The sequence below is a fragment of the Bombina bombina genome, chromosome 11 (genome assembly GCF_027579735.1).
Source record: "Bombina bombina isolate aBomBom1 chromosome 11, aBomBom1.pri, whole genome shotgun sequence".
NCBI classification, from domain to species: Eukaryota; Metazoa; Chordata; class Amphibia; order Anura; family Bombinatoridae; genus Bombina; species Bombina bombina.
The window spans coordinates 192,968,610-192,981,192 of record NC_069509.1 but is presented as its reverse complement, the minus strand read 5'-3'; the positions used below and the strand labels follow the sequence as shown (position 1 = coordinate 192,981,192).

Genomic DNA, 12,583 nt, shown 5'->3' with positions numbered 1-12,583 from the left:
AGTGTGTGTGTATATGCGCATGAGTGTGTATGAGTATGTGTGCCCAAGTGTCTGAGAGTGTGTATGTGTGCATGAGTGTCTGAGAGTGTGTGTGTACATGAGTGCCTGAGTGTGTGTGTATATGCGCATAAGTGTGTATGAGTATGTGTGCCCAAGTGTCTGAGAGTGTGTATGTGTGCATGAGTGTCTGAGAGTATGTGTGTGTACATTAGTGTCTGAGTGTGTGTGTGTATGTGTGCATGAGTATCTGAGAGTATGTGTGTACATGAGTGTCTGAGAGTGTGTGTGTACATGAGTGTCTGACAGTGTGTGAGTATGTGTGCATGAGTGTCTGAGAGTGTGTGTGTATGTGTGCATGAGAGTCTGAAAGTGTGTATGTATGTGCACACGAGTGTCTGAGTGTGTGTGTATATGTGCATGAGTGCGTATGAGTATGTGTGCACAAGTGTCTGAGAGTATGTATGTGTGCATGAGTGTCTGAGTGTGTGTGTGCATGTGTGCATGAGAGTCTGAAAGTGTGTGTGTACATGAGTGTCTGAGTGTGTATGTGTGTGGATGAATGTCGGAATGTGTTTGTGTGCATGAGTGTCTGAGAGTGTGTGTGTACATGAGTGTCTGAGTGTGTATGTGTGTGGATGAATGTCGGAATGCGTTTGTGTGCATGAGTGTCTGAGAGTATGTATGTGTGCATGAGTGTCTGAGAGTGTGTGTGTACATGAGTGTCTGGGTGTGTGTGTGTATGAATGTCTGAGTATGTTTGTGTGCATGAGTGTCTGAGAGTATGTACATGAGTGTGTGTACATGTTTACTTGTGCATGAAAATATGAGTGTGCATATGTGCATGAGAGTGTGTGTGATTGTGTGTCTGTGTGATTGTGTGTCTGTGTGATTATGTGTTTGTGTGCATGAGTGCCTTAGTATGTGTGTGTCTGTGTGATTGTGTGTTTGTGTGCATGAGTGCCTTAGTATGTGTGTGTCTGTGTGATTGTGTGTTTGTGTGCATGAGTGCCTTAGTATGTGTGTGTCTGTGTGATTGTGTGCCTGTGTGTATAAGTGTGCGTGCATGAAAACTAAATATAAAATTAGATAAATATGCGAGTATAATATGTTCTTCTGAATACATGAATTATATTGAATGCATCACCCACTTCTACTATAGTAAACCATGATCTGTCATCATGTAAACTGTCTCTGGTGTTTGTATCATTGTGTATATGTGTACGTGTATATATAATATATAAATGAAATACAAACATACATAATTATTATGAGTAAACTACACTAGCAAATGGTCTATATTCAACATAGAATAGTTCTGTATCTTTTTACAATTTTGTTATTCTACAAGGTACAAACTCATTTAAATTCTTAAAGAAATAACCCCAAACCAAAACAAAAACAGGAATAAATAATTAAACTGAGCTTGTTCGCTAGAGTTAAATATGTGTATTGGGTATAATTGTTTCATTTTTTTATACATTTAATCTAAAAATGTATTTAACCGTTCAATGTTTTGCACATGATTAGAGCACATATCAGATGAGAGTGTCTATGGGAGGCAGATTATTATTCTGCAGCCAATAGCTGAGCAGGGGGTGTGGCCTGTTGGGCCCATTTATACCCAGTAGTGAAAGGGTCAGAGCACAGGTTCCTTTTTTGCAGAAGCTTGCGGAAAACTCCTAACATCCACCATGGTGCACTGGACAAGTGAAGAGAAACAACACATTGCAGAATCATGGGCCAAAGTTAATTGCCAAGTCATAGGGGCAGAGGCTCTTGGCAGGTAAGATATATATTACAATTAACCCATATGGTGACTGCTTTTGTTTTAGATACTGGTTAATGTAATGACAAACTATATTCCATTACTTCTTGCACTGAGGAAGACTGATTCCTCTGGCATATACCTAGTAATTTATTCTGGGTTCTTGTTTCCATCTTGCCAGGCTTTTGATTGTCTACCCATGGACCCAGAGATATTTCCCCAGCTTTGGTAACCTGGGAACCGCAGATGCCATTATGCACAATGCCAAGGTAGCTGCTCACGGTGCCAAGGTACTGGGATCCATTGGAGAAGCTGTCAAACACATGGATGACATCAAAGGACACTATGCCCAACTCAGCAAATACCACTCTGAGAAACTGCATGTGGATCCAGCCAACTTTGAGGTAACTACAGTATAGGATACCTAGATGTCACATATTGAATATTACACTTTTTTTTGTTTTTTTTGGGGAACTTTAGTTATAACAAAATTCTCCCAAAACGGATCCATCTGTTTGTTGTTCAGTGTAAATTTTTTAAAATTTTAATTTTTTTTTAAAGTTTAAATTGTAATTGATATATTGGGTTAACCCATCATATATCTTACTATAACCTTTACTGGCACCCAAGGGGTTAAACATCTCTTGCTTCATAATGAAGTAGACTAGTAGCAGATTGTTCAATGGTTTTTATTTTAAAATCGGATGCAGAAGATGTGTTCCCTCTTTTGGTGGGAAATTTAGTTACATATAAATATTACTGCACACCTTAGTAAGTGCTTCTGTCATGTATAATATTTGTAAATATATTAGTAACGTGTGTCGTTGGTCTCAGCTCAGATGCACTTTTGTACAAAATATACTAACAGCAGCAAAGTAATATAACTGCTTACCATAATTGTAATGGCCTCTTCTCTTTCCATCCCAGCGCTTTGGAGAGGTTGTAAGCATTGTCATGAGCGGTCATTTTGGTGCTGAGTACACTGCTGAGGTCCAGTCCGCCAATGAGAAGCTATTCGGTGTTGTGGCTGATGCTCTGGGAAAAGCTTACCACTGAACATCCACAAGACCATGAGTAAAGGAGCCTACAGATAAACATCTCACTCATTAGATCTAATGCAAATGTCTTCATTAAATGTTCTCAACAATTCAGCTCCTAATAAAATTCATCTTCTCTGCATGTTCTGATGTTTTGTGATTTAATCAAACTAAACACAACTGGTTGTCATTATTATGTGGTTTAAACATACAATTTATGTGGACTTATTAAAATAATAAAACATTGTTTACAACAAAAACAAAATGAACATTATAAAAACAGGGAGATGGGTATAACTATAGTATAAAAAGATAATGTATCCTGGTAAGGTTAGGTGACAACTCCCCCCACTGCAGACTGTCCCCCTGCACGGTGTCTGTCACTCTGTATACCAAGGGCGTATGGGAGGAACACCCCAGACATATACAGAGGTGTACAGAGCCCAGTGCCTGAGTCTGGTAACTGCAGATGATTTAACTATCACACAAGGTTAACGCAGGACACAAAACTATAATGTGATTCAGCAAAAATAGCTTTACATGAAAATAAGATAAATATCTGTGTATGTAACGGACATTGTATGCAGTGGTTCATCTTAGCCAATGTAAGCACAAAGCCTGTATCTCAGCACCCATAGCACTCACCGGGAAATATTCCAATAATATGCAATAACCTGCAGCAGTACTTAAAGCAATAGGAAAGTCAGAATTAACTTGCATGGATCAGACAGAGCACATCATGTTCACAAACTTACAGATTCACTTCTATTTTCAAACGTGCTTTGTTCTCTTGGTATCCCTTGTTGAAAAAGAATATGCACATATCATACACTAGTGGGAGCTAGCTGCTGATTGGTGCCTGCACACATTTGTCTCTTGTGATTGGCTGACTAGATGTGTTCAGCTTCCTGTCAGTAGTGCAATGTTGTTCCTTCAGCAAAGGATAACAAGAGAATGAAGCTGTATAAAATTGTATGTTTTATCTGAATCATGAAAGAAAATGTTGGGGGTTCCTATCCCTTTAAAGTGCTGTTTACTCTTAGTGAGGGGCTCTAATGCAGTCTCTACCTGACCTAGAGGGGCAAGTGACCTACATTGTGAAGGGGGTTACATGTCCCCCCTGGATGCTGCTGATCATCTTTAAAAAATTGTTATTCTTTCCCCACTAAAAACAAGGTAATTTCTAGTGGTAATAAAGAGTTACTATATCACCCTCTAAATTAATTAAAGGACTAAGAGACCCCCTCATGTGAAAGAAGGACTTTTCCTCTTTAAAATGAGGGGTCACATAATTTAAAGAGAGCTGCCAGAAATAGACATTTTGCTACATTTTGTGAGACCCTGTCCCGCTTGTACAAGACATATTGAGTCTTTGCAACGCTCCACTAGTTGCCAATGTGATATAAAAACGTTATCTTTGTTAAATCTCAGGCGCTCATTACTGTATATGCAAACTGTATATTGCCCAGCTAACTGTTCACTAAATGTTTCAATAAAGCTGTTTTGAAAAAAAGAAGAAAAAAAGATTTTAAAGCCCTTATTCCTTCCCATAAAGCACAGAAAGTATTAGACCACATTGTAAAATAAGGGTGCTCTCTCTTTCATATGTTGGGTCTGCTTTTGTCACTTGAAGGTGATTGACATAAAATAATAATCTCCTAACTAATGTATTCATTGTGTGGGGGCAGTGACTTCATAGGAGGGTATATCCAATAAAAACAGCACACAACACAGATTCACACAATACTCTTCACATGGAATGTGTGGTCTCATGCCTGTTTAGGCAGCAGCTGATGCCATAGAAATGGCAAAACCAGTTTACCAGGTGCTTATGGCTTTGAAGGGATCATAGCAACTCAAAATGAACATTATAATAGGGAAGTGACCCCCTTGTTTGCAAGAGGAGAGATTCCTTTTTCAAAGTCGGGTCACATGACCAGGTGGCTATCAGCTGGTCACCATGGCAACATCAATCACCTGAGAGAAACCTATATAAATACATCATCATTCCCACTACAATACATAGACAAATAGCAGGCCCCTTATTAGAAAGCAGCAATCCTAGTGTTGCAAACAAGTGGCCCTGTGTCTGTCCTTCTGCTAGCCAATTGTACTAACAATCACAAAAACCTTACAGCACTGGTTCTACTTGAGGGTTCTGGTGCTATTTAGGAGACCTTTTTACCCCCTCACCATAGAAATTTATCATAAGACCCCTGAGTGTAAAGATTGTCAAAATAATGATCCCCTGACAGAAAGTGCCAATCTCTTTTTGTTGTTAGATCTCATAGATCTATGTTTATCTGAACTAATAAATAATTACAGGAATCCAAAAAATACAATAATAATTGTAACTAGCTAGGCAGTGTAGGGCAAATAGCCTGAAACGAAAATAAGCATTAAGGCCCTTAGGAGTGTGTAGGTTGTGTAGTGGCAACTATGTTGCACTGTTATGGGTCGGGATTTGGCTTACCTGTACGTAGTCAGGTAACAGGCAGACCTTCGACTACCATGAGCATTAACACCAGAATCTGTGTTGTTTAAAAAAGATAAATAATCCCTTTATTACCCATTCCCCGGTTTTGCATAACCAACACTGTTATAATAATACATGTTTTACCTCTGTAATTACCTTGTATCTAAGCTTCTGCAGAATGCCCCCTTATTTCTGTTCTTTTGACAGACTTGCATTTTAGCCAATCAGTGTTTACTCCTAGCTAACTTCACATGCGTGAGCTCAATGTTATCTATATGACACACATGAACTAACATCCTCTAGTGGTGAATAACTATAAAAATGCATTCACATAAGAGGTTAAATTAGCATATGAGCCTACCCAGTACCGAGGTTTAGCTTTCAACTAAGAATACCAAGAGAACAAAGCAAAATTGGTGATAAAAGTAAATTAAATCTGAATCATGACAGTTTTTTTTGGACTTGACTGTCCCTTTAAAGGGCCAGTCAATACAGTAGATTTGCATAATTAACACATGCATGATAACAAGATAATGTAATATCACTTAGTCTGAACTTCTAATGACAAGTAGATTGTTTTCTGACAAATTTCAAAGTTATTTCTATTTCCTGCTGTATCATGTGACAGCCATCAGCCAATCACAAATGCATACACGTACCATGTGACATCCATCAGCCAATCACAAATGCATATAAATATAGTGTGTGAATGCTTGCACATGCTCAGTAGCAGCTGGTGACTCAAAAAGTGTAAATATAAAAAGACTGGGCAGATTTTGTTAATGGAAGTAAATTGCAAAGTTGTTTAAAATTACATGCTGTATCTGAATCATGAACGTTTAATTTTGATTTGAGTGTCCCTTTAAATAGTTATAAACTGAATACACATTGCTACAAGAATATAAAACTAATGCTTCTTCTTTTAACTTGTAAAGTAGGGGAACATAAAAATAAACAGTGCTTCTGTTTGCACACTGGGCATTAAAATGCGACGAGATTTACAAAAATATAACTTTTGCATTTAGGAATAAATATCATACAAGATCTATGATAAGTGGTTAAACTACCGTAAACCAATTGGCTTACAGAAATGAGAGCTGCAGACCTCTCTGGCAGTTTTGGAGTTAATTTACATATGAAGATTCCCATGGTGTCAAAATGACCCCTTACACACAATATATCCACATTTAAACATATGTGAGGTCAAGCCTGGGACTTATAAGCAGATATTCACAATTATTAAATGATTACTATAACTATACCTGGGCAATAGTCTCCCATCTCTAGTTTATTTTATCAGGGATGAAAGAGGCATTAGGGATCACTTACAAAAGGAGTAGAGGGGCAGCACACATGGACATCATCTCCAGTGTGACCAGACCATGCTGCAAAAGCTCACCACACACTGCATTTTACTGTAACAGACATATGCAGCTTTTGGTTAATTCAATCATATTGTTCCCAGTGCAGCCTAACAGCAACACATAGATACCAGCAGGCTGTGCTATTTATTTAAGTATGTGGCCAACAGGAAACCTTACCATGTCTGCAGCTTGCATGCACTGCTCGGACTGAGATTTTCTATATTTCCGGCTTAACTTCCCATGCCAAATGTCTGACGGTGGTTAGCGCTACTTTCTGCCTGAATACTGCTGTCATGCATGGCTAAGCTTCAGTGTGCGCAGGGGTTATAGATATTACTGCGCAGCTTAGAGGGTACTATGATGCTGATCCTTGTTAGCAAGATGAGGAGATCATCCGTTCCTTTCAGGAGAGCTGTGCGGAAAGAAGACATGGAGGTGCTTCAGACTGAGGAGTTTGGCTCGGATGAGGAACTGATTCCGCCGTCGCCAAACATGGTGGGTCAACCCCCATCCCCTGATTCCTATCCTGAAGTAGAACAGGGGTCCCTTGGGCGTTCCACGATTCGAGGCGGGGTTGGCACGGTCACAGGTCTTGATGTGGGCCCTCCCCTCTTCTTATCTCCATAGAGTCCCAGGCCTTTGGGCCTTGAAAATGTATCTCCCCTTCTCATAGCGTAGGACTCCCCCCTCCCAGGGATGTGCGTCCGCTGGGGGCTGTAGTTGGTGGGGATAGTGGGAGCATGTATGGCTTACCTCTGGCGTTGGTCACTCTGTCAGGGGAGGCATTGGCGTCTGCGGTGTCCTTGCTTCAAAACCTGGCATTGGTCTTTGCGAGCTGCGGTACTTCCACTTCCAGTGCGGTTTTGGGTGTGGCACCTGTCCCTCTGGTCATCAGCCGGGCCTTCATTCTCCTCCTCAGTCACGGTCGGCGGCTCTTCGGGTGCGCGTGCAGCAGCCGGAGTAGTGAATGTTGTCACTTCTGGTGACATCACGTCTGGTGATGTTATTTCCGGAAGCAGCAGTCATGGGCAGTCAGGCAAGCGGGTTGCATCCTCCTCTCCTCCGGGGTAATCAGGTAAGAGAGGAGTACCCTGGGGGGGCAACAAGTGGGCACTCAGCCAGCAGGTCCTTCTTCAAGGGACATGAATGCGGTTAGCAATTAGCGGACATTAAGCCTGACAGGGCGTACGCATGAGGGAGTGGCAGTGAGTAAAGGCCCAGTTACCAAAGGTTCACAGAGCACGAGGAGTGACGCCCGGAGTACCCATGTGTGTGCAGATGACTCATCTCCCAATATGTTGGGTATAGGGGTAACAACTAGAGCATCTGCTAGGAAGGGCAGAAGTCAGAAGCACAGTCTATGTCAAGGTCTAGTGACTGAGGATGTGGTTAGATTGGACACCACTAGACAGGTGTAATTTGCTGATGCTGTGCTAGATGGGTCAACTGGGGGGTGTCTGGTGTCTCTCCTGGTCTGTCGGGTGATGGAATGCATGTTTCTGGTGGCAAGAGGGAGCTGTAATTTGTGGTGGTTGGGGCTAGGACCTCAGTTTCCTCCCACAGTACTCCTCTCTCTTCTTTCTCTTTACAAGGAATCATGGAACCAGGCAGTGGATCATCTGCAGCAGGGGGCGCCACCAGTGGGTACCAGCTTGAGGAATCGCACGGATGTGATGAACAGCCCTCCACATCTGCGGGTCTGCCAGCAGCAATTCACCACCATCCACTGCAACATGGTAAGGAACCTCAAGATCCTGAATTTGAGGGGTTAAGTTGATCCTCGGATGATTCTCGGTCAGAAAGTGATAGGTCCCTGGGGTTGATGGCCTAGGGTCAGAAGAGGATGTACTGGATGGTGAAGTGGTTGCTGGATGAAAGACACTTCCATGGGTTTGACTCCTCTGTGGAGTCACATGTTCCGATGCTGACACCTCCATCACCGGCCGTGGAAACAGGGTCTGAATCTTTAGAGGGTTGCAGGGCAGCAGTTCATGGGGACACTTAAGAAATAAGGAAGAACAGAGGGGCGCCTCATGTGTAATATCATCAAGTTTGTGTGAAAACACAATATAGTAACAGCCAAGTGGGTACTCACATATTTGTGGAGCACACCAATGTGCTGGTAGGTGCAGGCTGTAGATTTGACAGGTGTAACAGCTCACCCACAACTAGAATTGCCCGTGTGCTGCAGTAAAAGGATGAAGCATAGACAAAACAAGCACTATATGTGCAGATCACTCAGAGTACAGTTATATCTACTTTGCAAAGTGCCAAATGGGTATGAAAATAAAATAAAGTAAAATTAAAATATGAACCGAAAATAAAATAATGTAAAATAAAATGAACTGAAAATAAAATGAAATTAAACTAAAATTAAATTAAAATTAAAATAAAGTAAAACAAAATTAAAATAAAATTAAAATAAAATGAAAAAAATACAATTAAAATAAAATGAAATTAACTGAAAATAAAATGAAATTAAAATAATGTAAAATAAAATAAAGTAAAATAAAATGAAAATACAATTAAATTAAAATGAAATGAACTGAAAAAAAAATAAAGTAAAATAAAATTAGAATAAAATGAAATAAAGTTAAAATAAAATTAAAATAAAATTAAATGAACTGAAAATAGAATGAAATGAAAATAAAATAAAATGAAATTAAAACAAAGTAAAATAAAATTAAAACACAATTAAAATAAAATGAACTGATAATAAAATGAAATGAAGAATGAAAATAAAATTAAAATTAAAATAAAATTATAATGAAAATAAAATAAAATGAAATTAAAATAAAATAAAAATGAAATAAAATTAAAATAAAATGAACTGAAAATAAAATAAATGAAAATGAAATAAAAGTAAAATAAAATTAAAATAAAATGAACTAAAAATAAAATGAAATAAAAGTAAAATAAAGTAAAGTAAAATGAAAATTAAAATAATATAAAATTAAAATAGAATTAAATGAACTGAAAATAATAAAATGAAAGTAAAATAAAGTAAGATTCATTCATGTCTCAAGGTATTCTGGCTTTGGAGGAGCATCTCCGGCAACTCCGTTCCACGTGGGTGCAGATTCAGGATTGCCTTCATTGTTCTATGCAGCGCCAAAAGTTCCAGGCTGATCATAGGTGTCTGCCCGCAACTTCCTACCAGGTTGGTGAGAGGGTTTGGCTGTCCTCCAGCAACTTGAACCTTTGTGTGCCTTCCAATAAACTGGCTCCCCATTATGTTGGTCCTTTTCGAATACTCAGACGGGTCAATCCTGTGGCCTACGCTCTTGCCCTTCCTCCTGCAATGTGCATCTCCAATGTTTTTCATTGGTTTGTAATCGGTTTACCACTGTGTTGCCTCATCCCCTTCCTATCTCTGTTGACAACCATGAAGAATATGAGGTCAGCAGCATTATTGACTCTCGTATGTACAGTATTTGGTTCACTGGAGGGGCTACAGTCAGGAGGAGCGTTCATGGATTCCCTCCTCTGATGTTCATGCTCCTGCCCTCCTTCGTGCCTTCCATGCCTGTTTCCCCAATAAGCCTTTTGTCCTCCCGTGGGGGAGGGTACTGTCATTTTTTTTTTCCCTGCTTTGTTTGCCATGTGCTGCTGGCAGCCATTTTACTCACCTCTCTTGCACAGAGTGTGTGATGCTGCACATTTCCTGCACACCATCTTATAGCCAGACTGGTGTACATCATCCATGTGAGATAGGTTGCAGTCTCAGAATTGTGATGTTATCACTAATTATTTAAAGGGCCTCTGTTCAGGATGCTTTCCCCTTGCGTTGTCTCATACCTGTTTGTGAGTTCGAGTTCCTGTGTGTTACCTGGTTGTCTGACATCCCTCCTGGTTCCTGATCCCTAGCTTGTTCCTGACTCTGCTGTTCTCCTTGTTCCTGATTCCAGCTCGTCTGACTATTCACTTTGGCTCCTGACTCGGCTCGTCTGACTACCAGCTCTGGCTTTGACTCCTGGCTTGTTGTTTGACTTGTGGACGTTTTGTTAATTTTTGTTATTAATAAAGGTGTGATTATTCTTGCACTTCTCGTCTCAGTCTGATTCTTGGCACCCTGACAGTCAGCAATTATCAAAATTAGTCATTACCAGATAGTACAAACACCTTAGGCTCTCTGAGCAAGTGCTATGTTTAAAACGCTGGTGCACGGGGCATACTTAAATACACTTTTGAAACAACTATAGCTTTTATTAGAAGCATTTTTGCTAATACATGTATATTACAAAAATGCTTCTATCCTAAAACTGAAATGCATTCATGTGGATTCCAATTTTGGCTGGAATGTCCTTTCAAGCAGGGATGCCTCCATTTTCTGTGCTTGGAAGCAATATGTACAATCAGTTCCCTCAACAAAATACAAAAGTACTTTAGAGTCCTGCTTCCTCCCTGCTGACTGCAGCTATATAGCTGGCAAGTGACCACAGCCTGTAGCCACCCCTGATGCCCGACAGCACCAGTATTCAGGGTCCCACCCTGTGGCAGACTCTGGCTACCCAGACTAGGTAGCTCTGCCAGAGGGTCCTTCCTCTGCTATGTAGCCCAGGAAAGTGATTTTAGCAGGAGCCCACCCAAATAACTAGACATACTAGCACTAGAAACAGGAACTGATTTTATTGTAAAACATACACTCCTTTTATACACAAAGCTCATCTTGATAAGACACTGGATAATCCCACAATTTTCCCACCATTCCAACCCCTCCAGACAGACCGATGCCTCCATAGCAGCCATAGTTCCACAGAATCCCAGGACCCAGGTGTGACGGTTTTGGGATGATCCCAGGGGAGCGGCAGAACTTTGAAAAGCTTTCAGAAGATACAGCTGTTGAAGTTACCCCCATAACTTCAACGGGCTGATACCGGGGGAGCAGCGGCACTTCCAGGGTGTCATTTGCAAGCTCTCGATCCCCAAAAAGCAGCGTGATTTGTTACTGGGGACCAGAGATACAGCCCGTTTAATTTATGGGGGTAGGGGTGTCCAAAGACCCCGGTTCCCAAAGGAGCTCCCCTCTGGTAATCCCCCCACCTCTGGTCCTCCCTAGGGGCTACCAATCCCCAAAAGAGCGGAGCTCTGGGGCAAAGGACAGCTGGAGCGACCAGGGGTAAAGTTAGCAGGTGTCCTGCTGTTCTGTGGCCAATTGGGAGTTCCAGGAGCCTGGCCAGCCTGAGAGGGGTTAGGTGGGTGTCCTATGTAAGGTGGCTGATCAGAAGTTCCAGGAGCCCAGCCAGCCTAGGATGGTTTTTCCTCGTCATAGATCAGGTCTTCCATGACCAAGTGTACATAGCAAAACAACACATGAAATGGCCAAATCTAATGTAACAGGGAGTGAGCCATGTAGTAGGGGTTGTGGGTAGCCTTAGCGGTCTGGTATCCATGACAGCAAAGTTTGTAATTGTGCAGGCCATGTGCTCAGGGAAGCAATGCCAGAAATTACTGCAATCTGAGAATCTGTCCCTTAGTGTCTTAAAGCTACTACAGAGGCTCACATTGTGTACCAGCTGTTTTGTGCTTGCTCATGACCTGAGCTGACCCTGTGCATGTGCACACATTTGGAAGTTCTTCCTAGGATGTTAAATAGTAGTTATGGAACTGTAAAATAATATCCAGCAGCTATTCTTGGGGTGCTGTTTAGCAATTCCTGTCATTATTTTAGCCCCCATCCTACAAGGTGCCAGTAGCTCTCAATGTTGACCACACAGTGCCTAAAAATATCCTGTTCTGTACAAAGCTGACTGCTGCCCAGTACTTCTTAGTCCCACCCCTCAGACCATGCCGACATTAGGGGCTCAGAACATCAGAGCAGCAGGGGACATGATGAAAGGACATTAAAGGGTTTTTCTTATATATACACATAACATACATCAGGAACCAAGCACTACATAATCTGTATATAAAGAGCTTTCAAAAGCATTCAACACTGTCA

The 12,583-nt window shown here is 41.0% G+C and overlaps 1 protein-coding gene across 1 annotated transcript; it reads left to right on the top strand.

The window, feature by feature from the left end:
* The first annotated feature begins 1,628 nt into the window (after positions 1-1,628).
* LOC128642292 (hemoglobin subunit beta-2) lies at positions 1,629-2,944 on the top strand. Its single transcript, XM_053695009.1, has 3 exons — positions 1,629-1,783; positions 1,947-2,169; positions 2,693-2,944. Exons 1-3 carry the CDS (start codon positions 1,692-1,694, stop codon positions 2,819-2,821), a joined length of 444 nt encoding a protein of 147 aa, XP_053550984.1. The 5' UTR covers positions 1,629-1,691; the 3' UTR covers positions 2,822-2,944.
* Positions 2,945-12,583: the final 9,639 nt, after the last annotated feature.

Coding starts and splice junctions, on each gene's coding strand:
- LOC128642292 (XM_053695009.1), top strand. CDS start 1,692: ATGGTGCACTGGACAAGTGAAGAGAAACAACACATTGCAGAATCATGG. Junction 1,784..1,946: donor GGGGCAGAGGCTCTTGGCAG/GTAAGATATATA, acceptor CCATCTTGCCAG/GCTTTTGATTGTCTACCCAT. Junction 2,170..2,692: donor TGGATCCAGCCAACTTTGAG/GTAACTACAGTA, acceptor TTTCCATCCCAG/CGCTTTGGAGAGGTTGTAAG.